General features: G+C 42.7%; 1 protein-coding gene across 1 annotated transcript; it reads left to right on the top strand.

Annotated features, from left to right (window-relative positions):
• On the top strand, positions 1-26187 carry PTGR1 (prostaglandin reductase 1). The gene is made up of 10 exons (XM_054584527.1): positions 1-69; positions 2253-2368; positions 3696-3741; positions 5431-5487; positions 8253-8420; positions 12056-12173; positions 14650-14805; positions 17102-17210; positions 20432-20550; positions 23276-26187. Exons 2-10 carry the CDS (start codon positions 2263-2265, stop codon positions 23384-23386), a joined length of 990 nt encoding a protein of 329 aa, XP_054440502.1. The 5' UTR covers positions 1-69; positions 2253-2262; the 3' UTR covers positions 23387-26187.
• The last annotated feature ends 1758 nt before the right edge of the window (positions 26188-27945 follow it).

Below are 27945 nucleotides of genomic sequence, written 5' to 3' on the forward strand. Positions count from 1 at the left end.
TCCCGGCCCTGGGTGCTCCGCTGCGCAGTCTCGACCGCCTTCTCTAGGTAGTGGAACCTGCGGACTCTTGTAAGTAAAGATGCCCATTCGGGCTCCAATTTTTTCCTCCTGTTGAGCGTCTAGATACCCTTCGCGGAGCGTTTGCGCGTTGCTCTCCCTCTCCTTTTGCTGAATAGCCTCTGGGCCTTGAGCTCGGAGAAAACCGAGCAGATGTTCCTGAGCCTCCGCTCCCTGCAACTTCTTAAAAAGACCGGAAACGGGTGCTGGAGCGGAGTGGGTGGCCTGGCTGGAATTACGGCTGCTCCGGGGAAGGGACTGGCTGAGGAACCTGCGGGACTGCAAACTGGGACTACAAGACAGGGTTCGGAGTTCCCTTAGTGAGCTCAGGTATACGCGGAGCGCGGAGAGAGGAGCGGGGAGCCCGGGGTGAGAGTGCCTGCCCCGGGCACACATCTGGCTCCCTTGCTCGCGTGGGTGGGACGCTCTCAGAACCGCCAGGCCCTTTCTTAAGGGCCTTTTGGACTGTGACGAATTCAGAATTCTCAGCGGCTGCCATTTTGGAAAAAGAAACTAGAAGGAAGGAGCAGGGCTGCGGATCTGATCTTTCCACTGGCAATGCCGAAGTGTCCCGTCCAGGTCACAAGTGCCCCGCAGCAGTGCTGGGGACACAGTGAGATCACCAGTGGCTGCTGCATCACTGGTGGGGAAGGCGCGGTTCCTGGTGATGGAGGGCAATTCAGAACCGCGTGAAGGATCTTCTCTCGATTTTGTGCGCGGGCGATTTTAAATCCAAACAAATGCTTGATTTCCATTTTGGAGCCGAAGAAAACTCACGCCTGAGAATGGGTCGGAGCAGCAGCGCCACCCGGTGGCGTCCATTTGTTCCTGAAACTTAGAACGAGTCTCTCTATCCCAGAGATTTTTCAACCGACTTCCACAAAAATTTTTAAAACATACAATACGTGACTATTTAGCCAGGAGCACTGACCTCTTTTCCCTTAGGTTGTCAAATAAAATAACGAACAACAACCAACACAACAGTAGCCAGCCGGTGTGAATGAATCAAAAATACCGCATTTGCCATGTATAATGCGCACCCACGTTTTTTGGCCCAAACTCTCAGGGAAAAAAACCTTTGTTTTAATTTTTTAATTCGGTTATTTATTTATTATTTATTTATTTATTTATTTACTTACTTACTTATATTTAGAAGCAAAACCGATGATCTGCTCCAGGGTATTATTTTTGCATTCAGATATCGTTATTGCTTTCTAGAGTTATACTTTTAATGCATAAGCATAAATAAAAGAATTAAACATATTTAGCCCTGGCTGGTGTGACTCAGTGGATTGAGTGCAATCCTTCAAACCGAAGGGTCGCTGGTTCTATTCCTAGTCAGGACCCGTGCCTGGGTTGCCAGCCAGGTTCCCAGCTGGGGACACTGGAGAGTCAACCGCACTTCGATGTTTCTCTCCCTCTCTTTCCCCCTCCCATCTCCTCTCTCTAAAAATAAATAAATAAAATCTTTTTCTAAGAGAATTTAAAACATTTATATAGATATGAAGTTAGTACTACCAATATGTAATGAACATCTTTATTTTTCCTTCAAAAATTTGGGCAAAAAAGTGTGCATTATACATGGCAAAATATGGTACACCTTTTTTCTTGGTCAGATCAGCAAAATATATGTTTTCTGTAATATACTATATTTTCTGATGTGCCACAGAAATTGAGTGATTAGTTTATGTGCGCCATGAGATGAAAAAGGTTGAAAATCACTGTTCTATCCATTCGAAAGATGTGCATACATTTCTGATCAGTTCTTTGTGTTTGACGCTGTTTCTTGGAATTCACTTTGTGTGCAACGAGAAATGGAATATTTGCACATCAAGTAGCTGTTCAGTACCCTAGCACTAGCTTGGAAGAATTTTTGTGTTGGTTTACATTTTCCCTTGGCCTTGAAGATTTCCAAGGAAGCCTCAGTTTTCTCTTCTGTACATTGTATGCTGGCAATGATAACAGTGCCTATCTTACAGGGAAGTTTATGGGGATAAAATGAGATGATGCATATGAAGTGCTTAGCATAGCAACAAAAACATAGTGAATACTAAATAAATGTGTGGCTGAGGCTAAATGATAATGAGAAGTAGATGGTGGGTAGACCCTGCTGCCTGGCCTCAGTGCAGTGGCCAAGAGAGCCATAATAATCCAGTCATTTCATGACATTTGACTACATGTTTTCTGTGTTCTAGGAACTTCAGGATGGTTCATGCTAAGCGGTGGACCTTGAAGAAGCACTTTGAGGGCCACCCAAAAAATAGTAACTTTGAGCTGAAGACAGTTGAACTTCCGTCCTTAAAAAATGGAGGTAAGGCATCATCATATGATTTGAGTTGCAAGAGGTTGTATTGGTCAGCCTTTGCTACATAACAAACTACCCCAAACTTAGTGACTTCAAACAACAATCATTTATTAGCACACAATTCTGTGGCCTCAGTTTATGCCCCATTTCAGTGGCCTGATTAGCAGGCTCGTTTGAGCTCTTTATTTTCACAGTGGTCACCCGGATCTAAAGCAGCAAGAATTGCCAAGCTCCAATGTGCAAGCACTTTTCAAACCTCTACCCATATCATGTTTGCTAGTAAACCTGCCAAAGCAAGTCACGTAGCCAAACCAAGATCTAAGAAAGAGAAATAGACTTCTTGTTGGGAAGAATGACAAAGAGGCCTGCACAGAGAGGGGAGATATTTGTGGCCATCTTGCAATCTGCCACAGAGACTTTTTCAAAGTCTTCTGTGTGAAACCTTGAGTTCATGTTGGAGGATCCCTCTTCTTTCTTGCTAATTGAAACTCATGCTTGGGTGCATTCGTCTTCATGACTTGGCCGAGACCATGGGAAGATTTCCTCTCTGTCCTGGTAAATCCGGTTATGACAGTGGGGTAGAGGTAGTCTGTGTGCAGAGTTCAGACTCTCTCTGTGAGGAGACAAGGAGGTTAAAAGCCCTCCTCCTCCCCTGAGGAGGCTCCTCTCTACTCGGGGGGAGCATTTAGTCAGACCTAAAGAAATCTAAGGGAGGAAAATGGCAACATACTTCATAACATGTTTGGAAGTGAGCTTTGTAGAGCAGACTCTAAGGAGTGTCTATAAGGGGTGTTTACAAGTAGGTAAGCTTTGCAAAAAGGGCATGCAATTGAGTAACATGGCAAAGTTATCAGTCCATCTACATTGGGATAGCCAGGATTCAACTTCAAAATTCCAGAGAATGGGTACATGAGGGTCGGTCCAGCAACATGCATATTCTTTAATAGCAACTGGAACTGATAACAAAACCCAGTGCGAGCCCTGTCACACAGTGGTTACAGATGTGGCCCTGGGCAAGTTACTGAACCTAAGCTTAAATAAATGGAAACAATAATTGTGGGAAATACTATATGAAATAATCTGTGAAAAGCATGGAGTGCTGGGTAAGTGTGATGATGATGATGATGATGAAGAAGAAGATGATGATGATGATCAACAGCCACTGGGTGGGCTGGGCCTGATGTCAGAGACCTTCTTGCCTCTTTGGTAGAAAGCACCGAGGAGAGGGCTGCCTTGAGCAGAAAGATTACTTGTGTTTATTTAGAACGTCAGAGAAAACAAAGGCATCAGGCCTTGCGTTTCTAACCGCCTGTGGTATGCTTGCTTTTTGTAGAGGTCCTGCTGGAAGCTTTGTTCCTCACTGTGGATCCTTACATGAGGTAGTATTTCCCTCCTAAAAATTCTCATATTGTGTGTTAAGACCCTCTTTTAAAGTAGTTAATCTTTTAAAATATTCATCTGATTCCAAAGTCATTTCCCCCCTCATTCTCCCCGGACAGTGTCAGTAGTGGGGTTCGTGGGTGCTCCCCTTTTGCAGGCAAAGTTCAGAGACGCTCGATGAGGGATTACCTTGTCCCTTTCATTTCACAGTCATCTCCTATCTCAGTGTCCACAGTTTGCCTCTCACTGCTCACCAGAATTGCTTCCAGAAAAATTAGAAGAAAAATGAAGCCAATCTCCAAGTTGTCCACTTCACTACTGGCAAATAATTTGAGTAGAGAAAGATGCTAAGACTAAAGTTAGATTTGCTTGCCTTCTGTCTCCCTGCATTGTCTTAATCTGGGTAGTCTGCAACTGACTCACACTCAGTAAATTCTCAGGGAGAGGAGAGAATAAACACCTTTGTGGGCCACCAACTCCTCATAAATTTTTTGCCGAGGTAATTTTGCCATGTATAATGGGCACCCTTATTTTCCCCTAAAAAATTTGGGCAAAAAGTGCGCATTATACACAGCAAAATATGGTAATACAGTCATTTTTTTTTAATAGCTGACAGATAATCAGAGCTTAGACACCACCTGAGTGCCGCAATTCCACTCACTTCCGACTCTACCTACCTGGAGATAGTGTCAGATCCCACAGATCATCAAAGGCTCAGTCCCACGAGATGGTCCACCTCCCTTTAGGCACCAGTTGCAAGACCAGGTCAGAGGATCTATGCTTCTGGCCTAAAGGGCTATAGCCTGCAGTTTCTAAAACGCACCCTCCTTGGATTCATTTAACTGGATAAAGCAGCTTAGAACTCAGGAAACCAGTTTACTCACAAAGTCACAGTTTGTTATAAAAGAATGTAACTCAGGGACAGCCAGAGGAGAGACGCATAGAGCATGGTATGGGGCCAGGGCTGAGAGCTTCTCTGTGCTTTCCACGGCACCACTCTCCCCACGTCTCAACGTACTCGTGAACAGAGACTCTCTCTGAACATTGCCTTTTTGGATTTTTTCATGGAGGCCTCATTACAAAAATGCCATTTGCCATTACATGGTTGATTAAATCCATGGCCATTGGCTAATGATTCAACCCCCAGCTCCTCTCCCATTCCTACAGGTAAAGGGTGTGGGTAGGGATAAAAGTTCTAACCCTCAGCCACAATCTTTCCCAAAGCTACCTCATTAACATGACAAAAGACACCTTTAAGGCTCCCACCACTTAGGAAATTCCAGGAGTTTTAGGATCTCTGTGGCAGAAAGGAGGACAGACCAAATGTATATTTTTGTTATAAATCACAATATCACAGCTAGTGTTTGGGATAACATGTACCCAGTGGTACCCGAGTTATTGTATGTTTTTAAAGTCATTGGTAGAAACTCACCCACCATGGAGCATTACGGTAATTTTCTCATGTTCATTTCATGGAAAAATGTCACCAGAATGCTTTGGAGTTGCAGCACAGAACTACCTGTATCAGTTCCCCCGACATCTCGCCCAGTTGTACTGCCCTCATGTATCTGAGTTTCATTTCTGTACACGCTTCCCAGTGGTTTTCCATGTGGCTTGAAACTCAAGACAGCTTTTCTCAGATGCTCTTCATTATTAAGCATGTTTTTCTTTTGTTTGTTTGTTTTCAGAGTGGCGGCCAAGCAATTGAAAGAGGGCGATATGATGATGGGGGAGCAAGTGGCCAGGTAGTTATTTCTGTTTGTCCCAGTGTTTGGAAAATATGTCTCTCCTTGACCTTCTGCTGGACCCTGTCTCTATCCATTGCTCTCACAATTTCTTCAGCATTTGTAGTTCACTCATTGTCTGAACTTTAAGCAACTTGGGAATTGTGCCCTTTTCCTGACTCATGGGAAGGGAGGAAGGACTGTGAAATCTTCATCATTTCAATTTCATGTTGCTATCCTTACTTTTAATTACTAAAAAAAAAAGAAAATGTTTGTCTAGTTCATAATTATTTTATAAAAAATCAAATAAAGCAAAAAATTTATATCTTGGAAACTGGAATTTCCCACATCATCTCAACCTTAGAGATGACTGTTTATTATTTCAAAATTTTGTCAGTACACATACTAACATTTCTATTTTTTAAAAATGGGATTAAATGCCCTTCAGCAAATTGCTTTTTCTCGATATATTATGGATATCCTTTGTCGATAGTATGTAATTATACTACCTATCTTCTAATGGCTGCAGATTATGCCTGTTATCTGCCATTTAACGAATCCACTACTTATAACTTTCCAATTTCTTTTTTACTACAAATAGTTCTGCAAGGAATATATATGCACTTATATGTGCGTATCTGTGTATTCTTTGACCACTTGGATGAATATCGTTTACCTTAAATTTCCAGAAGTATAAATTCTAGATCAAAGAAGTTGCACATTTTTAATTTGAAGAGTTTGTGATAAAGAGTTGGTCCTTAAAGTGATTGTATGAGTTTCTGCTTCCACCAGTATAATATTGAAGACCCTGTGTCCCACAAACCTATATGCCCAGTGCTTACCCTCAGTCTTGGCAATGTGAGATGAACATGTTGATACTTCATGCTCAGTTTAATTTGCATTTCTTTCAGTATTAGTGATGTCGACATCCTTTTTGTAAATTAATAATCAACTTCTTCTGTGAATTATCTGCTTATGTCTTTTACCCTTTTCCTTTAGGTCTTTTCATCTTTTATATTGAGTTGTAAAAGCTTCTCCTCTGTTAGGAATAGTAGGGTCTTTGTTTATCTTTATCTTTCTCCTGTGTCTAATCATTGTTTAAACATTTTATGAGATTACATTATTAATATTTGTAATTATGACTTCTTGGTTTCACTGCATGATGAGAAAGGCATTCTCCCCATCAACATGGCTAAAATATTTTCTTCTAGTATTTTTATTTATATTTTTCACATTTTTCATGTTTAAATCTTGGAGTCATTTTAATTTATTTTGGAATAAGGACTGAAGTGTTTACTTGATGTCCAAATGACTAGTTAGTTATACCATTTATTGAAATCTTATTTGGAGTTTTATGAGACTTCAATGGTTTTATAGGTTCATTTACAGAAAACTGCTATCTCTACAATATTTCTCTCTAAGTATAAATTATACCACTCCATTTATCCATGTTTGTGTGATGGCCTATTTAACAGTTTCCTTCATGTACGTCTTGCACATTTCTTGCTAATAATCAAAGAAATGAACGTGTGTTTGTGTTTGCTAAATTGGCAAAGGTTTTTTTTACATAATACCCAGTAATAAAAATGTTGTTATGATACTCTTACACGTTGAGTGTAGAAGCAAAAGTTGGCATAACCTAGAAAGGAATATACAGCAACAGTTACAAATGTTTTAATACTCTTTAAAGTAGTAATTTCATTTAGAGAAATACTGCCTAAGAAAATAATAAACTTTTTTTATGAATGAAAATTGATGTGTGATTTACATTAGGAAAAATACTGGAAGTAGTATAAATGTCTAATAATGGGGAAATAAATTCATTAAAGGTTTTGAAAGATTCTTACTAATATGAGAAAAAGTGTAAGTTATATAGACTAGTATGATGTTGAGAAAGAAAAATTAGGTTATGAGACATAAAATTACTTCAATCATTGTACATACATGTATACACATTTAAAAATATATCATTAAGATTGCCATGAAACACACCAGAATATTCCAAGTTATCTTTGTTTCATGGAATTAGAACTGATATTTTTATTTTATGTGTTTTAAGTTTTCTAAAATAAATGTATGCTATATAGTAATAACTTGATGATCTGGGCAGGGGGGAATAGTAAAAAAGTGAGAAGAGGGGGAGACGATGGAAGAAAGAGAATCAGCAAATGAGACCAAAAAAAGGAGCAACTGAGGGATAGGTAAAAACCCCTGGGGTGACCCAGGGTGTTGAAAACAATAGAAAGGTCAAATCAGATAATGAATGAAGAGTGTCCACTGGATTTTGCTATCAGGGGTTGTTGTGACCTTCGTGGAGTAGCGGTATTACATTGGAGGCAGGGAGGGAGAGAATGGGGATTGTAAAATGGGGGGGGGGGGGGTTGGGCATACTTATATACTGAGGGAAAGAGATGGTAGAGAGGAAAATGTTAACGAATCAGGAGGGAGGAAGGGCTAAGGAACTGGAGGGTGAGCCCTAAAGACCATAAGCAACTGGTGTCCAGGGCATGTTGAGACAGAGGATGGACATCGCTTACTTATAGAGAGAAGAAATGGCTTAGGACACGGATAGATGCTCGACCCGTTGCGGGAGTCCCTCTGTGATGGCCCATATATTTTCTGCAGAAGGAAAGACCAATGGCTAAGAATTGAGATAGGAGAGGAGGGGCAGGGTAGTCATTTGTGGAATATCAACCTCAGTGTTCCTTGTGCACACTAACCACACAACATCCCCGGTTCTGTAGAGGCAAGAGGTTTCACGTGTTTTGATGTGCTTTTTCTTTCAGAGTTGTGGAAAGTAAAAACTCAGCCTTCCCAACAGGAAGTGTAGTTTTGGCTTTTTCAGGCTGGACAACACACTCCATTTCTGATGGGAAAGAACTGGAGAGGCTGCCTGAGAACTGGCCAGACACATTACCTCTGTCTTTGAGGCTGGGAACAGTTGGCATGCCAGGGTGAGTTTTGTGAGTATACGTCATTTGTTTGAACGTCTGACACTCTGGATTTCCAAAACGGTTTGTCCAGAACTTGGTCAGTAAGAAGAGACAAGACATTCTAGTCTCAGGGGCTGATTAGAGATGCTAGGATCAAGGAGGCAAGCAGAGCAGGCTAGACTAGAGTTAGCCTTGGGACGGAAGGGCAGAGGGTGAGAATGGGATCAGGGACACTCAGGTACAAGGGGGAAGACGGAGCCAGGAGCAACGTGGGGCATGATCCCAGTCCCTCCTAAGCAGCTGGCAAACGGTCACTCAAAGGCACCACCTCCTCCTGTCCCCAGGAGGGTCCCAGTTTCACTCATCACTCATCTCTGCCTCCATTTCATAATTTAAAAGGGAAGGAGTTCAGTCTACTTTGCCTTTTCTGTACCTGTATTCTTCCTCCTCTTTCGCTATAACCTGAGTTTCCTGAGGGGCAAGCGGACCTAAACATTAAATACCGAGTTTTGCCATGTGTAATGCACACCCACAGTTTAGTGCGACTCATGTATAATGCATATCCTTATTTTTCCCTCAAAAATTTGAGCAAATTGTATACATTATACATGGCAAAATATGGTAACTAAGATGAATCACAGGTATGGTGGCTCAGTCTCTCAGCTTAGCACAGATTTAAAATACTTAAGTGTCTCTTGACCTCAGGAAGTTCTTCCTACCTTTCAGGAAGACTCCTGGTCAATTCATCCTGTGTCTATTCTCCAGGTCCCAGCTGCACTTTGGACCTCCTGTTTCCTTTTATGCCTTGGAAAAGAAACATTGATTAAATTCCTTTTGAAGTCCCCAAAACTTTTCTAGCCTGGAATTCATTTATTTCCATTCTTTCACTACATTGTGTAATCTTTCCTCCCTCTCTCCCTCCCTCCCCCCCTCCTTCCTCCTTTCCTTCTTTCCTTTCTTCCTCCTTTCTTCACACTTGCATGCCCTCTTTCTTTTTCATACTTTGAAGGACTTTTAAAAAATGAAATGGAAACATATACCCTCACAAGATCAGCCTCTAACAAAAACCAGTCCCACATACCCCATAATCATATTCCACTCAGAATGTGAACTGTTCAGAATTGCCATAGCCAAGAGACACTGTGAAATTAGAGGATGCTTAATACCACGGTACATTAAATTAGTGGGCACTAAACAGAATTACAGCACTTTCTGGTCATTGCGCCTGTCCCGTACCCTCTACCAGCAAGAGCCCTTCCTCCCACCTTGTCATCATCCCATATGTCCTTCTTGAAATTGTGAGCCACGTGTTGGGAGCGCAGAGGCAGGAGGGGACCTAAGAGAAAGTCTCTTATGACTTAGTTGGGGAGAAAGTAATTTGCAAAATATTAGGAGATCTTGACTCCTACAAGAGAGGACAGTGTATTCCTTTGTGTATATTTCTTACCTGCCTGTTCCAAGGCCCTAAAGAGTGCACTTTTACTCCAGTCAACTTTATACCAGCTGTTCTCGGTGACGGTGGGGGAGGAATGATGTCATGCCTGTTTCTAGCCGCCGCTGGTGACACAACCGAATTCCTTTGAGAATTCCTGCCATTATGAGCTGGATAGGTCAACCCTTCGAGAATGTCGGGGCTTCTGTCACGGGCCGTAAAAGAAGTTCAACTTTGAAACCTAGGGGTATCTTACATTTACCCAAGCTTCGCAGATTTAACGTTGCCCCCAGAGTATGGATTATTGCCTTCAATAGGACCTTTCTCTTTTTCTAAGTTGAGTTGGAAGAATTCGTATGTTTTGCTGTCCAGCCTGTTGATTCTGTTAAGGTCCTGCTTCCTTTAAAGTGTATCTTGAATTTCCCCCTAGAATTTCTTTACTGTTGGCCTCTCCATGTTATCTTCATTTTATTTTTAAAAAGAGGTGATGTTGGGAAAGGCCTTGGGAATCTTAGATCAATAGATTGAATTGAAAGCTAACTATGGAGCCCTGACCAGTGTGGCTCAGTTGGTTGGGCGTCATCCCAAAATGGAAAAGGTCACCGGTTCAATGCGCAGTCAGGACACATACCTGGGTTGGGGGTTTGGTCCCTGGAGTACGAGAGGCAACCTATCGATGTTTCTTCCCCTCTCTCCTTCCCTTCCCCCTCTCTAAAAGGAAAGCTGACTGTGGAAATGCCTACAGGGCAGATTGGGGGAAGGGAGATCCTGGTTATCATGCGAGGAATGACACAATCAGAGAAGGTGCCCTCAGCTTCTCTTTGGTGGGTAGGCCCGCTTGCCCAGCATACTCTGGCGTCAGCGTTCATGAAGGTGGTGGTTCTCAGTGGCTGGTATTCACAAGAATCACTGGAGACTTATTAAAATTCAGATTTCCACATCCCAGAATTTCTAAATCAGCGGGTCTAGGGTGGGGCCTGGGAATCTGAATGTCTAATAAACACTCCAGGTGATTCTGAGGCAGGTGGTGCTCCATTCATCTTTTGAAAAACACTGTGTTAAGGGACTATTAGATATTTGGGTCCTTGGAAAAAGGGCTGCCTATGCCTTCCACTGCCTTTCCCTTCGGTGCTCAGCTCTCATGGACCCTCCAATATAGGCAGAGGCAGAGTAAGCTGAAGTTTTGCCAACACGTAGGCGCTGTCTACATGGAAATAACGTCTCATGAATTTGTCTGAAATTTGGAAAGTGGCTTAATGGTCACCGTAATGGGTATGGATTTCATTGGCTCAGACTCGGGCGTGCAAAATAAAACCTAAAATTGTTCTACTATTGCATTGTATTTCTATTTCAAACCCTCATTTTGGCTGGTGTAGAAAAATAAAAACTCATTTCAGTACAGTGATTTCTCACATGATTTCAGGTTTGAAGCTCAGAATTTCCTTTCTATTTTCCCTCGGGTTGATACAAGCTCCAGGGGCTGATGCAACTTCAGCGTCAGCAGAAGGGGGAACAACAACTTTTTGAGCTTGATCCGTCTTAGTTTCAGGCTGGTCTCCTGCCCCGAGTGTAACTTTCCCCATTGTGTCTTCAGCCACATCTTCCAAGCTGGCAATGCGCTGAGGTCTGGCGGTTTCTCCACCCACTCCACACCCGTACCATCCGAGCTGCGTCTTTGCAGGCCTGGTAGTACTTCCCCCGTAAGCTAACTGCAGCATCCTGTCGCAGTGAGGTGAAGGGGTTTAGTTCTTCCGTGCTGCTCAGGAGCCATGGGACACTCAAGGTGTTTCTCTCTGACCCTGTCATGCCTAGGCCCCTCATGCCATTATATCTGCTTTGTGGTGATGCATCAGGATAACATACAGGCTTTTCCCAAGACGCCTGCCATCTCCCTAGGACTTTAATGGGAACAAGGCACAAGCTCTCTGGTCTTGGATCCCCAGAGTTTAAGGGGGACCTCTCTTCATTGACCTGGTGACGGACAGGATGTAGCCCCCTTCCAGCCAATTCTCCATTCCCACCCTAGTCCCATCATCTTTATTTCTGTTTGGGGGAGGGAGGAAGGAAGGAAGGAGGAGGTAGACCATTAGTGGCTGGTAATGTTTATTTCCTCTTGTTTTCTTTTACCTGGATCCATGGCAGCGGGCTGCTGAGAAGGTCTTTGGAATGAGTTATAGGGGAAAGCAACACATCTACCCACATATCCTTAATTTTCTTTCCTCAGCCTAACAGCCTACTTTGGCCTTCTGGACATCTGTGGAGTGAAGGGTGGAGAGACTGTGCTGGTGAACGCGGCAGCGGGAGCCGTGGGCTCTGTCGTGGGGCAGATAGCCAAGCTCAAGGTAAGCGCCCTCCCTCAGAAGCAAACATTTACTCCACACCCACCGTGAGTGCTGGGAACGTGACAGCGAACACAGCAGACACCCCTAGTCTCGGAATTTAGTCTCATGGCTCTTGTTCAGAAATTGAAGATTAGGAATGACTGAGAAATGGAGGGAGTGAGAAAAATGGGGTAGCCAAGATGACCTGAGCATTATTTGACAACATTGCAGCCGTCAAATCGTAAACGGCCTCTGTCTAGAGGAATGAGTTTGTAAGCAGTAGCTGCTTTCGTAGCTTTTGCCGAACATTTCCTGCTCCGCCTTGTCTTCTCTCTTTCTGATTTCCCCCAGCAACAGAAGGAGCGGCTTGAGATCTGCCAACCAGGAGTCGTCACTTACGCGGCCCCATCGCAAAGGCTACAGCAGTCAGCCTGGAGCCGTGGGGCCATGGTTTGGGCGCTGACTCCTGGGAGGTACTGAGGACGTGGAAGCATCAGCTCTGATTTGGGCAGGCGTCTGTGTTCAAGAGATCTGATGTGATGGCAGGGGTACAGGCAGCGGGCTGCTCAGACGCGGTTAGGATGTGTCACGTGGTGGGAAAGTTGCAAGGTGATCTGGCTTAGCTGATCCTTTGCCAGAGGCTGGGATGCAGAATTCAGGACCTAGCTCCTAGGGAAAGAGTCGAGCAGAATACTTATGAATATGGAGCTACAGCCAATAGCCAGGGATTCAGGCTGGTCTCCAGTGCTAATGCGAGCTTGGAATACAAATAAGAGATGAGGCTACCATTGGGGCTGCAGGAGAATTTATTTATAAGTAAGTAAATAAATAGGAATAGATACTGCCTTTTATCAAATGTCATTTCAGCATTTACCAGGTTAACTTTGCAGCTAATGAATTCCCATAGTTTTCCAGTATTGAACCATTCTAGCATTCCTGGAATAAGCTCGATTTACCTATGGTATATTATGGATTTGTATCTTTGAATTTTATTTAATCACATTTTACATAGAATTTTTGCATCTATGGAGATGAATTTGGTTTAAAGTTTGTTTGTTAGTTTGTTTTTTTTTTTGTTCTGAACTTCTCATCGGTGTTTAGCTTAGGGTTATGCTAGACTTACAAAATGAGTTAATAAACTTTCCAATAATCAAATGTTAAATATTTCCTTTAAACTATGAGGGATATTTATTTCAAAAGTTTGATAGGATTTACCCTCAAAGCTATCCTTTTGGAAACCCGACTGGAGACGGTCCTATGGAAAAGTCTGTGCTTAATCCTTAAAGGAGAGACATGACTAGCTCTGCATTTTAGAGAAGTTGCTCTGGGACAAAGCATCAGAGACAAGGAGTCCAGTAAGGAGGCTCTTACAATAATTCAGGTGAAAAGTGTGATGCACTGACCGAAGAGATTGGAGGTCAGGACCAGCGTCTAAGGATATTTGGTAAAACAAGGAAAAAAATGAAAATGAAAAGAATGACACCTGCTGACTGGATGTGGATAGAAAGGGAACGAAACCCATCTCCCATGATCCATGTGGCTCACGTGTGGATGACTGAGTGATACCATTTATTACAGTAGAGAATAGAAGAGGAGCAACAAGCAAACGAGCAAGGATAGATGGCATTACGTTTTAGACACATTGATTATGAGGTCCCTCCAGGCTGTCCACAGGAAGGTTATTGGAAATACTGATTTGGAAGTCACTCAGAAGAGAGACGCGGGCTGGAGTTAATAGATGAAGGTATCACACATGTGATGGAGGCACTGAGGTCGTAAAAGAAAATGAGATCATCCTGTGAGTGTGTAAGACTAGAGACTAAAGGACAAAGGATGCAGCTTTTGCAAAAGAGTTTTTTCCTGAATCATGAAGGAATGGAGAAAGTATATAGCAGGCATTGTTTGTACAGATACATGTATGAACCCAAAGATCTTTCCCTAATTGAAAGCACACAGTGGCTTGCAGTCTGGTCTTCACGATACATTCAGAACACAAGAGAACTCTCTGAAGAGCTACTTTCTATGTGCCAATATAATCTCTAGTCTTATTCTGAAAGTGCTTTTTAGGCAGTTACCAGGAGGGCCGTCTATGAAATGAGAGTCCCAGAACTGAGCCCAAATAATAGTCTAATGGACGACTACACCAAGAGATAGCATGCGAGCCATCCCAAGGGAAGGGAAGCCCCAAAATGAAGAAACAGGAGAGGGAAATGAATATGTTGTCAAGACAGCAGGTTGAAATGAACTGCAGACCACGTGAACATAGAAACGATGTGTTGGGCAGTTGGAGCAAAGCCAGAGTTATTCTTGGGCTGTAGGCTGGTTCAGGGACTAAGTTCACTTATGGGGCCTTTTGGCCCATCGGGGTATCCTCATATATGCGTGGCTCAGCACCTCAGAAAGTGTTCTAGGGGAACCAGACCATATTAGACTAGGAGGGTGGAATTGGTCTATGCTTGTAACTTTATAAATGGTCTCCATTTTTTTCCCCACTTAGGGCTGCAAAGTTGTTGGAGCAGCGGGGTCGGATCATAAGGTTGCCTACCTTAAAAAGCTTGGATTTGATGTTGCCTTTAACTACAAGACAGTGGAGTCTTTGGAAGAAACTTTGAAAAAAGCTTCTCCTGATGGTTACGATTGTTATTTTGATAATGTAAGTATGAATTAGACTTAAAATGTGACTTACTAACAAAGTAACTATGCAAGGGAATATACTTCTGGAGTTTCCATCTAAAATCTATGAAGAAAGTGGATATGGCTTTATTGTGATATGTCACCGTTTAAAATACAGAACTCAATAGTTTTGAGTATAGTCACAGAATTGTACAGCTGTCACCACAATCAATTTTAGGACATTTTTGTCAAAATAAAAAGAAATGCTGTACTTTCTAGCATTCACTATCCACTTCCCCCCAAAGCAGTCTTTTGTGACTGGTTTCTTACACTGAGCCTGTTTTCAAGGTTTGCCATGTTGCAGCATGTATCAGTGATTCATTCCTTATTATGTGGCCAAATAACATTCCATTGTATTGATATATCACATTTTATTTATCCATTCATCAGTTAGTGGGCATTTGAGTTATTTATACTTTTTGGCTATTATATAACGCTGCTATGAACATTCATGTACAAGTTTTTGAGTGGATATATGTTTTCGTTTCTCAGGTGTACACCTGTGAATGGAATTGCTGGGTCATATGGTAACTTCACGGTTAACATTTTGAGGCACTGCCAAACTATTTTTTTCAAAATGGCTGCACTATTTTACATTCTCACCAGCAACATATGAGGGTTCCAATATCCCTACATCCTCGCCAACACTTACGATCTATCATTTTTATTATCGCGTTCCTAAAGGGTTTGAAATGATAATTTCATGGTGATTTCGCTTTGCATTTCTTTAACGGCTAATGATATTAAGCATCTTTTAATGTGCTTAATGGCCATTTGTTTATCTTCTTTGGAGAAATATCTGTTCAAATCCTTTGCCTGTTTTTCAGTTGGGTTATTCATTGAGTTGTAGGGCTTCTTTATACATTCTGGACACAAGTTCCTTATTGGATACAACAGTTCTAGGTATTCCAGGTAGTTATGTTCTATAAAGTTACTGAACCATTCTTTGCTCCTAGAAAAAGTATGTACGTGTATGCACACATCTTACATAAATTACAATCTTAAGTCCCGAAACAATTTTTCCTGTAGCTTCCACTTGCTTTATTTTACAAAAGAGGAGATGAGGTCCAGTGAAATGGTAAGTCCCTTGCCTGAGGCTGCCCCACGAACGAATCCTTCCACAGTTGGGTTCGTACCCCATCCATATGGCCCCAGAGCCAGGGCTTCTTGAACTGAACTGCACTGCCCCCTACTGCCTTCACCCTCTGGTAAGTCTCCATATGAGGGTGGAAGACAGAAAGCAGAGCCATGGCCTTGTTTGACCTTGGCTGGGAACTTTGCATCTCTCCCTGCCCTGTGTGTGTCCGCAGATAACCAGGGAAAGCTCTGTGAGTATTGACCTGGGGGTCATATGTAAATTTTAGCAAGTGGTCCAATTCACAAACATGGAGTCCAGTGATAATGAGGATTCACTGTATATGGTTTGCAAATATTTTCTCCTGTTCCTTTTGTAAGTGGTCTTTCATCCTCTTGACGGTGACCTTTAAAGCACACGTTTTCAATTTTGGTGGTACAATTTATTTTTTCTTTTGTCACTTGGGCTTTTGGTGTCATGTCCAATACTTTTCCTTACCTGAGGTCATGAAGATTTACTCCTTTGTTTTCTTCTAAGAGATTTATTGTTTTAGCCCTCATGTTTAGGTCTGTGGTGCATTTTAAGGTAATTTTTGTACATGGTGTAAGGAAGGAGTCCAGTTTCATTCGCTTCCATGTGGATATCCTGTTGTTCTATACCATTTGTTGAAAAGACTGTTTTGTCCCTATTGAGTTGCTGGGCACTCTTATCAAAATCAATTGACCATAAATGCAAGGTTTTTTTTACTCTCATTTTAGTTCTATTGATCTATATTTCTTTTTTCACACTGTCTTGATTAATAGACCTCTGCAGTAAGTTTTGAAATTGGGAAATGTGAGTCCTCCAACTTTGTTCTTTATATGCCATTTGATTACTTTTTCAAACGTTTAGATAGGACAATGAGGTGACTGAACTGATCAGAGAACTTCACAGTATAATGAAGTAAGATTTATGTTATATAAGTTCCTACAGTACTATGTTCCTATAGTAAAACGGAAATGCTCAGTTTCTAATGTGTTTTTCAAAGTGCAGTTTTCTGGACTGTTGTGATAATTCAATCTGTTCTGTTCCTGCTAAGACAAGTAATGTGAAATGATGATTATAAATGAAAAATTTTCTTGAATCTTCCAGTGTTTAGATTATTTAAGTTTTTTTTTATTTTTTATTTTATTATTATTATTTTTTTGGTCCTCCTGTTTAGGTAGGTGGAGAATTTTCAAACACTGTTATCCCCCAGATGAAGACATTTGGAAGAATCGCTATATGTGGGGCCATCTCCACATATAACCTTACTCGTCCACTTCCCCCAGGTAAGGAGCTCATGCACATGGCCACAGATGTAGGAAGACTGGGTGGGGAGAAGAGTTGCAGATATGGCAACAGAATATTAAAAACATCTCAGCAACTCTCAAAATATTTAACAGGCTCCCTGACATTCTTGATGAAATAGTATTTATCAGCTTACGTTTTTATGTGAAGAAATAACAGGATCTGAAAATGTAGAACAAACACATACTAAAAGTTTTAGTTTTTACCTACTTTCTGAAAAATTGTAAAGACAGTGATGATTTGATTTAGAAACTGCACACCTTGGTCTGGCTGGTAAAACATTAGGGCTGTTCTTCAGGACATTGGGGATGTTGCTGGAGGTGTGGGTACGGGTAGAAGGCGACGTGAGGTGGGCAAAGGGGAAAGCAGGCTGCCGTTTCCTTCAGCCAATCATGGGCAGAGCTTCCTAGAGCAGCAGGACACCCTGGCCTCTCCAAACACAATTGCCACTAAAAGGGAAAGGAGCGTACATTTCCACCACCCCCAGCCATTCTTTGATTTTCTTTGTTTTGTTTTGCCTGTGCCCACCCATGCCCTCCACCCCCTTACCTCTTCACTCTCTTACGCTGAGACCGCCCCTCCCACCTCCATACCTATAAAGGTCACAAACCAGTGCCAACTAGAAAACTGTTCATTAGCCCCCCATCTCTGAGACATGTTGTATAGGTCTCCTGTTTTACGGTATGGGGTGATGAATGGCTGAGCAGACCAGAGACTTCAAATCCTATTAGCAACAGCCTCAAAACAAAGATACGCCTTCTGAACAACTCCTACAGAGTCCTTTTCTGCTACAACATTTTGTGCTGTTGATGAGATAGCAGATGTACTGTGGTCCAAAAAAAGGGGGAAAGAACAAAAAAGAATCTTCCAGATTATTATCAGGATCAAGGCAAGCATTAATAGACTGGTTATTCATTCTGTGATGGGCTTGACTCACGGGAATGAAACCTCATAGCCCTGCTAGTTCACAACACAACTTGCATCCTCACTTGAGAGTGAAAGGGGCCAAGGAAGAACACACAACCTGTAGATTCCCCCTCGAACTGTGAAAAATCAAGGACACAACCTTCTCTAAGATGGAAACTCCAGGTTCACTTGGCAATCTTACTGTTTGGAACCATTTTTCCCCTGATATTTTTCTAATTGATGCTAAGCTAGAATCATGAGAAATCTTCTTCCCATCAATTGAGCAAAGCTCCAGGATGCATTTTCTTGACCACAGTTCAATTAGGTGTAGCCAAATATTTTGGATACAGCAACTTGATCTAGTTTTTTTAGCGATTAGTCTTTGGAAGTTCAGTTGCTCAGATAAGTCTTTGAGATATCAGCTGGCCTTGTCCATTCCATCTTAAACACTTAGGATGCTGTTCTGCTTCTGATCTCCGGAAAGTCGAATGTATTTCACTGTTAGGATAGCTCAGAGGCAAGTAATTATGTTCCCCAACTTTAATGGCACATTTTTTTTTTTGGTTCTCAAAAAAGAAACCCACATTCCAGTGAGAGTGGACAAAGCCCAGAAACAGTATTTCCTCTTCTTCCAAGATGAGGATATGAGGATTCCAACCAGTAATACGAAAAAGAAATGTGGTTGGTGGGGGTCTTCTACAGAAGCACTCTTTCTGCAAGACCAGTCTCGAATTTGGGGGTGTCACTCTCCTGTCTCACTCACTTTGCATCGATCTCTTTAGCTCAGGACGAAGCCCCGTTTTTCTGGCTGCTAATGTTACTTTTGTCAGAGTAGTGAGTGGGAACTTTAGCCTTGTGTGACGGCAGTTTTCAAAGATGCTGAAAATAAATTCTGCCACTTGTCTTGTCCCTTCTGGTCCTGACTGAACCTGACTTCCTGGCACTTGCTCAGGTGACATTCCCTCAGTCTCTGATCACTTGAGAGCCTTGGGAAAAGAAACCGGGCAACCTTACAACCTTTTTGCTCCCACACGGAATAGTCCTGCCCTACAGGCTGCAAGGTAGCCTGGTGTTTCTTCTAGGCTGGTGGTTGTCAAAATGTGAGCCCAGGACCAGCAGCATCACCATCTCCTGGGATCTTATTAGAAATACATATTCTTGGGACCTACTCCATAGCCACAATCAGAAATTGGGGGAGGGGCCCAGCAATTTCTTTTGACAAGCCCTGCACGTGATCCTGATACACGCTAGAGTGTGAGACCCAGCATGCAGGCGAACTCTTGGTGTCCTGAAATGGCGAGGACAGGGGCAGGCGTGGGAGTTGTTGAGCCTCTCGGTTTCTTCTCTCTGGTTGGCCCTTAGTCCAGGGGTGGACGCTAGTTGTTTTGCATCTCCTCTGAGTCCAGAATGGAAGGAGATGGGATTCTGCCATAGAATGACTGCATTAAGCCATCAAGAAGAACACGCTTAGTATTGGCATTGTGAGGGTATTCGTTCCTGAGTAGCGCAGAAATGGTATCATGTTATCCTCAGGCCCTCTTTCTGTTCCATAGACCCATTTGGGAAGTTTTTGGTGGGCCTTGCTTCTCGCATGTCAAGGACGACCGCTCCCTGGCCGTCTGACCTGCGCGAGCACTGTGTGTTTCCTGGGGTTGCGCTAACAAATTGCCGCAGACTTAGCAAGGCATAAAACAACACAAATGTACTGTCTTACAGTCCCAGAAGTCAGGAGCCCCCAATGAGTGAGCATGGCTGTGTTCCCTTTGAAGGTTCCAAAAGAATCTGCTTTCTCGCCTTTTCTAGCTGTAGAGGCCGCCTGCCTTTCTCAGCTTATGGCCCCTTCCCCATCTTTGAAGCCAGCAGCATAAGATTGTCAACTCTCTCCCCGCTCCCTCCCACCCGGCTCCTGCTTCCATCATCACATTTTTTTTTCCTGACTCTGACTTTGCTGCATCCCTCTCTCCCTTTCAAGCACCCTTGTGATTCTGTTGGGCCCACCTATATACTACGTAGTAATCTCCCCGCCTCATGTTCTTAAGCATATCTGCAAAGTCCCTTTTGCCACCTAAGGTACCATCTTCACAGATTCTGGGAATCAGGACATAGCCATCTTGGGGAGCCATCATTCTGCCTACCACAGAGTGCATGTCAATTTGTGAGCAGCCCCATGGATCAAAACAGAGTGGAGGAAACGGAAGGGGAGGCAGTAAGAGAACAGTGGCCTGAATTGTCTGCTTGTGTTCACCACGGCCACTTCCCTGGACCCTGTCGCCCAAATGTGCCCTCCTCTCCGCAGGCCCACCGCCAGAGGTTATCATCTATAAGCAGCTCCGCACAGAAGGGTTCATCGTCAACCGCTGGCAAGGAGAGGTCCGCCAGAAGGCTCTGGAAGACTTGCTGAAGTGGGTCAGAGAGGTAAGGGCCACCAGAGCCACTCCCTCCCGTGGTGCACTGGATCCCGTTCCTTTTTGGTGCCTCAGAACTCCAGTTTCCACCGCAAATACATCCCACTGCTCCCTATTTTATAGCAAAATACCTGGACTTGCTGTCTATACTCTCTCTTTCCATTCTTTCTGAAGTCTGGCCTCTTTTCTTCTCTGTCCGCACTCTTTCCATCCCTTAGTTAGCTCATCCGGGCTCCCGGCTTTAAGTGTTGATAGGCTGACAGCTCCTAGATGTCTCTCCCGCCTACACCTCCCCCTGAGCGCGACTGCTCTACAGTTCCACTTGGATGTGTGATACACATCTTCGACTTAACGTGTCGAAATGAAATATGTTTTCTTCTTTCCTGCCAAACCTGCTCCATAGATGGACCTTGCCATCTCAGTTGTGGCAGTTCTACCCATGTAGTCGCTCCATCCAAAAGCCTTGAAATCACCTTCGATTCCTTCCTTTCCCTCATCCCCACGTCTAGCCTGTTGGAAAATTTTGGTGGCTTGAGCTTCTAATTACAGAGATTATCTGACCACCCCTCCCTCCTCCATTGCTACCACCCTGATCCGGGCCAGCGCTTGTCCAGGATGCTGTGTTAGCCTCCATCTGGGCCCCACCTTCGTGCCCTTCAATTCCCAGCCAAACAGCCAGAGGGGTCTTTGAAAGCATACATCCAACCGTGTCATTCTTGCACTCAGAGCCCTGCAAAGCTCCCCATTTCACATGGAATAAAACTTAGTTCTGTCATCTATCCCCCACAACCTCTCTAATTTCATTTCTTAGTGTTCACTCACTTTACTCACTCTGCCGGGTCCCTCCCCTTCTCTCTCCACCCCTCGTAACTGCTTAGTGCTCACACCGCCTTCATGTCTTTGCTGAAAGCTGCCTTCTGAATGAAGCAACTTTTACAATGACCCTATTTTAAATTGTAATCCCCTTTCCCTCTTGATCCTCCTTTTCTCCATAGCAATTCCCATCTTTTAATATTATACATACTATAACTCACTTCTTTATTAATTTATGGCCCATCTCCCGCCCATGAGAGTGTAACCTGTATGCAGGCAGCATCGTTCACGCATTCTGTTTTCTGATGTACCCTCAGCACCTAGAAGAGTGTCTGAATTGATGTAGGCATTAGACAAATATTGCCGAATGGATGAGGGGCAAATATCTGTGCTGTGGCTCTTCTCTGTCCTGTATGAGAGTCTTCTTAAGGTCGTGCCTTGACATCCAAAGGAAGAAGCCAGTCTCTTTGGCCTGTGCTGTGGTCATTTTCCCACCAACACCATGCTGAGTTTTAGTCAATAGAAATCTGAGTGACTGAGGTGCCTTATTTTAGTTTTTACAGGGGGAAAGTGGTATCACACTTCCTAATTGCTGGCTTTATGATCATTTCCCAGTTCAGAGAAATAGATTGCTGCTCTGGCAACCACAGGAGGCTGGCATTTTTCCCAGTCTAACACTTGGAGTCCTGGGCTGGGCTCTTGCCGGGAAGCTGGGAAGAGCTGAATTATTTTTAAGTTCCCAATGTGTAGCCTCTTTGTCGCTGTTGGTGAAACTGAATCTAGCGCTTCCATGGCCACAGCTGACAACAAGATATCACCATGCTGGTGTCCCTAATGTGCCCCTGTAACAAAGTGAAACTAATTATAGTTTTGTTTTAAATAACTAGTGAATTGGCCTAATTTCTCATCTATTGATTTTTTTCTCATCGCTCACCTTCTTAAAATACTTTTTATTTTAGAATAGTTTTACAGAAAAATCATGAAGAAAGTAGAGAGTTCCCATATACCCTATATCCTATACTCTAAGTTCCCATATTATTAACATATAATATTAGTATTCATCCTCTACTTTTAACCTTTAAACTGGATTATAGCTTTTGACCTTTTCCAGGTTCTTTGCATCTTCAAGGGCAGGAGTGCGTTTGGACTATCTAGCCAAGGGTTCAAATACCAGCTACCCTACTTACTAGTTGAGTGACCTCAAGCAAATGGTCCCTCCATAAGTCCATAAATGGTGCTAAACCATCACTGGATTATATTAAGGGAAAAAATGACATCTGTAACTCAGGTCTCCCCATAAGACCCCTTTGAAGAGACTTGGAAATGTGAATTAGTTCCACTCAGTAGACTGTGCCTTGTAGTAGAGAATGAAAAGCCTTCCTCACTAAATGAACCCTTCTCTCCCAAAGTCTTCAGTGAATGTTAGACCCACATGAAAGGAATCTTAGCTTGAAGGGAGGACAGATTATTAAGGTGCCATGGTATTTACATGCCCTGAACAGGCTCTGCCCCCTCAGGGGTCCGACAGAGGCAACGCAGCTACGGCATTGGGAGGACAAACGCAGGTGACCCCCGGAGGGGTGCTCCTTTCTCCATTGACTCGCTCTGCTTCTGAGATCATGACATTATTAAATTTTTTCATGTAATTTACTTAGACATTGCATAATCACTTCCTTGGGACATTTCTCCTCTTATTATGCTGTGATCTAATGCCTGTCATTACATTCTTCTGTGTACCTTGTAATCTGTGACTTGCACTGTGTAGGTGGATCATGCCCCCCGAGTGACTCTACGTTCACGGGGCCTCCAGCGCGTAGCTCCAAATTTCCCATGGCCTGCCTGATACGTTTGTTGCTGAGATGGGAAGAGTGCTATCATTTAGAATATGATATTCATCTGTTACATTTGTTGTTTTGATACAGGGTAAGATCCAGTACAATGAATACGTCACTGAAGGATTTGAGAACATGCCAGCTGCATTTATGGGAATGCTGAAAGGCGAAAATTTGGGGAAAACGATAGTGAAAGCATGAAAAAAATGACACATGGAATTTAGAAACCATTTGGATGATTACTTAATTTTTTGGACCCATTTAGTAAAAATGTATACAGCCTTTATTATCTAAGAAAGAGTGGTTGTAATGAGTTTGAGCCACCTAATAAAGTACATTTAAATAGTATGTAATTAGCAATAGAGAATGAATATTTCATTGTGAACAGCAGCCAGTCACCTCACTGCGTACTACAGCTCCTTCTGGGTTATGGTAGAAAATAGTGGCTTTGGAGTCCAAAAGTCTACTGCCTCCATGACCCTGAACTTCTGATTTTTTTGCATCTGTAAAGTAAGATAGCGCTATCTACTTCATATACATATTATACATTTACTTAAAACACCAGCATAATGCCTGGCACACGCATATATTGGGTACCCAGTAAGCGTTAGCTCCTTCCCTGCAGAAATTGGTGACTTGAAAGTCCTAAGGTGACCCCCTTATAATTTATGACTACACAAGAAATACTCATTGCTAACATACGGGGCTCTCCGGGCAGCCCACTCTGTTCCTTCTTCTGAAGGTGAGTTTCATAACAGGACAGGCCAAGGAAGGCAATGTGTCCTTCACCACAGCTACAAAAAAGATAGCACATGGGAATATACATAAAGCCTATGAAATTGTGCAAGACTGATAGGAGGAAAACATCTAAACATTATCGAGGAACACAAAAGCCTTTAACATATGGAAAAGGACCGTGCTCTTGGACATTCAGATGTCAATTCCATTGATCAATGCTGCCACCAAGTAGAGGAGGGGTTCAATTATAGTACAATGAAAAGACGGAAGAGTGTGTGTGCGCGTGCGTGTGTGTGTGTGTGTGTGTAAAATCTCTGCAAAGGTGTAATAAACTACCGACACCCCTGGCAGTCTCCCAGGAAAACTCAGGAGTGCCTGAAGGGCAGGACTAAGAGAAAAACTTTACACTGTATAGCCTTTTGAACTTTTTGAATTTGGAATCTTAGGAACAAATTATTTAGTCACTATTACAAATAACAAAAATTCAAAGTCCCTGCCCTTTTGTGTCCCCCTTCCTATATGGGGGAAACAAAACAGGCATGAGATAAAGCTCAGGAAAGCGTGGGGACACCCTAAGATCGAACGCCCCTGTGTTTTTAGCTCTCGAACTTGCCCACACTTGAGCCTCCAGCAATTCATTGAAGTTTCAGTTTTCCTAACCTGGTATTGGTTCATATGGAGGTTTCTGCCCTTTGGCTTCTCCCATAACCGGTGATCCTGTGTATCTGCCTGTCTGACTCACCGATTTTGCAGGCAGTGTTTGGCCCTATGAGCTCAGTCCTCTGCTAGATCTATTGTAAAGAGAGTTGCTGATATTTTAGTTTTTAGTTAACTTTTTTTTTCCTTGTTAGGACAAGAGTGTTGACTGCCAGTGCAACACTTGCCAGACCAGAAGCCAGAAGTAAAGAGCATGTATTTTTAATTTTGATAATTATCCTTTTTTTCCTCCGATGGTTAGTGCTTTTACTTTCTCACTGAAGAAATCATTGCCTAGCTCAAGATCATAAAATTTTTCTCCCACATTTTATTCTGTAAATTTTATACAGTTTAAATTTTATGTTAGATCGGTGATAAAGCAGGGAATAGATTAGGATTGAATGCAAAGAGGCACAAGAGAATTTTGGGGGGTGGTTTTAGTGTCCTTTGGGATAGGGATTATATAAAGTAGACAATTTGTCAAAACTCATAAAATGGTAACTTTAAATGTGTGCATCTTATTGTATGTAAGTTATACCTCAACAAGTTAATTTTTAGAAAAATGTGTCCAGTACAAAATGTTGGCCACAGACAAGAGCTTGGCGGCTAGCAAATTGCTAGGGACTCCTGACTTACTTGGAAGGAGAAATAAATACAATGAACAACAGTCCAAGGGATGCCAAAGTGTGTAAGTACAAGCACAAAGTACGTACTTGGCAGGAAAGTCACCTACATGGGCATAAATGTATTCTTTCAATTTAAGAGCAGCACAGATCTTCATGTTTCCTCCACTCCCATCTACATCTCTTTCTGGAATTTATTTTGGTCCCAGGAGTAAGATAGGTATCCATCTTCTTTCCAAGGTACCAGCCAGTTTTTCCACCACCACTTATGGAATAATCCATCTTTCCTCCCTTGATTTGAAATACATCTTTAATATGCATTCTACTCATAGAAACTTGGTTCCATATCTAGACTCACCTGTTCAATTGATCTTTATTATTGTCGCTAATGTAAGTAAGGTTTTGCCACTACAGTTTTGATTGGTTATTGGAATTTTGGAAAGTTTTCACGTACACTTGACAATCTGCACAATTAATTTTTAAAGTGAAGTACTAAAGAAGACAGCGCTATTTTCAATACAGTAGTACCCTGTATATGATGGAATATTACTCAACCTTAAAGAAGGAAGTCCTGTCACTTGTGACAGTTTGGATGAACCTAGAAGGCATTATATTAAGTGAAATAAGCCAGACAGAGGCACAAATACTGCATGGTGTCACTTATATGCGAAATCTGCAGAAACAGTAGAAAAGTGGTTGCCAGGGCTTGGGTGTGGGGAACTAAAAAGAGCTTAGTAAAGGGCACATTCAGGTATATGATGAATAAGGTCTGAGGATCTAATGTAGAACGTGGTAAATAGAGTTGATGACACTATTATATAAAATTTGCTGAGAGTAAAAGTTAAATGTTCTCATGCAGTAAAGGAAAAACGAGAGATCATCGATATGTTAGCTTGGTTGGGGGGGATCATTTCACAATGTGTATGTATATGAAATCATGTATACTTTAAATATATTAAAATGTCAATTATTTTCAGCAATAAAGCTGAAAAGGTAAATTTTGTGTGGTCTATAGCTCAATAAAGTTGATATAAAAAACTGAGACATGTCACCCCAAATGACATGAAGACACATAACTGAGAGGAATCTTTATCGACTTAAGCACAGGAAAAAAATGGCACAACTGCCTTCTAAAAGGGCACTGACGAAATCCAGAAAGATTTGGGAGGTGGAGGTAAAGGTACTCTGGAAGTGCTGGGGTGGAAATCAAGGGGTAAAAAGAGACAGCACTTGCTAATATGCATAAAGATCAGGTCAAGTCCAAGATGCCACTTCTGCCTTTCCTGGTCAGGTGGTTATCCATCCCTCCATGACCCCAACAGAAAATTAAGGTGTCCTCTTTTACCAAATACAACTTGAAAGGCTTTTTACTTGGGTACTGTGGCCCTGCAGGGGGCTGGAAATGAGATGTGAGGTTTAACAGAGATTAAGGGGGAGCCTGTACAAAGGGGGTGAACTCCAGCTCCCACCCACCACGCAGCTTTCCGCCTACTCCACAGTGGCCAGGCCGATAGCCTCTGCAGATTAGACCCTTCTGGAGAAATTGCACTGCTCCAAGAATGACCTTTGACACACACTGACATTTAGTCCCAAAGGCAAACACTAAGTGGACACCCACCCAAACCCCCTTCCGGGAAGCCCACAAATTGACCTGCTGCTCCTACATGCTCAAGCTTCTAACAGAGAGACCAGGGACTTTTGAGTTGGAAACGATGACCCAGTCAGACTTTGGATCGTCACCCTTGGGAGTAGAAAGTACGCACTGCGTGCAGGAGGGCGGAAAGGGTGTGGTGATCAGGACAGACTGGCAGAAGCATTCTATGTGCTCACAAGGAGGGAAGGCTGTATGGAGGGTCAAACGGGCATGTGAGTGATTTCTGGCTAATGGAAGAGAGCAGCTGATTTCTAAATCAGCAGTTCCAGACTCTCTTCATTACAGCATCCTTAGTACCGCAATCATTTTTTTCACAGTGCCACTAGGGCCAAAAGAAATACCCGACAGTTCCATTGCTAAATAGGTCCCAATAACGTAACAGCAGCAGTCAGTGCCATGTCCAATAGTTATATATGTTGTTTCCCTAAAATTTTAAATACCCTGGGAAGCCCCTGTGTGTGTCACACTGCCCTGGGCCAACTTGCCCGCCCCCAAGCAGGGACCCATGGGTCTAAGCTGTTTCTAGGCCAGGGCTTTAAAGCATAACACAGCGCTCCAGCTCTTGCTCTCCTGCCTCTGGGGCGAGCAAGTGTATGTTCCAGATGGCACAGCTGCAAGTGCTGGAAGGCAGTGAATGTTGGATGGCTGCCTGGGAAATGAACTCTTATTGAATTAAGCCACCTTGATTTTGGGGGTTCTCTGTAGCTAGCACCGCTTACTCCCACTCTCTACTGTCCTGTATGTAGTCATTTAAGGTTATTGAGAACAGGAAAAGATTTTTAAAATATGAAGCACAATAAGTATTTTTCCATTAAACACAACTTTATTGTTTTGGTAGAACTACAATTCACTTTAACTGTTGTATCGCATAGGACATTGTTGGTTTGTTGTAATACTTGTACAGGAACGTGCATTATTTCTAGTATTACAGATAAACACTTCACCAATCTAGTCAGTATCAACAGACTGATTCAGTTCAGATGACTGTTTTTTATGCACTGAAGTAACATCACAACGTGTTTACTTGGATATCTTATGTACACAGCACA

Source organism: Pteronotus mesoamericanus, unplaced genomic scaffold, assembly GCF_021234165.1.
Source record: "Pteronotus mesoamericanus isolate MK-2021 breed Mesoamerican mustached bat unplaced genomic scaffold, CSHL_Meso_final contig_78, whole genome shotgun sequence".
Classification (NCBI taxonomy): Eukaryota; Metazoa; Chordata; class Mammalia; order Chiroptera; family Mormoopidae; genus Pteronotus; species Pteronotus mesoamericanus.

Excerpts from the sequence above, each read along its gene's own strand:
- PTGR1 (XM_054584527.1), top strand. The coding sequence starts at position 2,263 with ATGGTTCATGCTAAGCGGTGGACCTTGAAGAAGCACTTTGAGGGCCAC. Across the intron at positions 5,488-8,252 it reads ATGGGGGAGCAAGTGGCCAG|AGTTGTGGAAAGTAAAAACT; the intron begins GTAGTTATTTCT and ends TTTTTCTTTCAG. Across the intron at positions 12,174-14,649 it reads GGCAGATAGCCAAGCTCAAG|GGCTGCAAAGTTGTTGGAGC; the intron begins GTAAGCGCCCTC and ends TTCCCCACTTAG.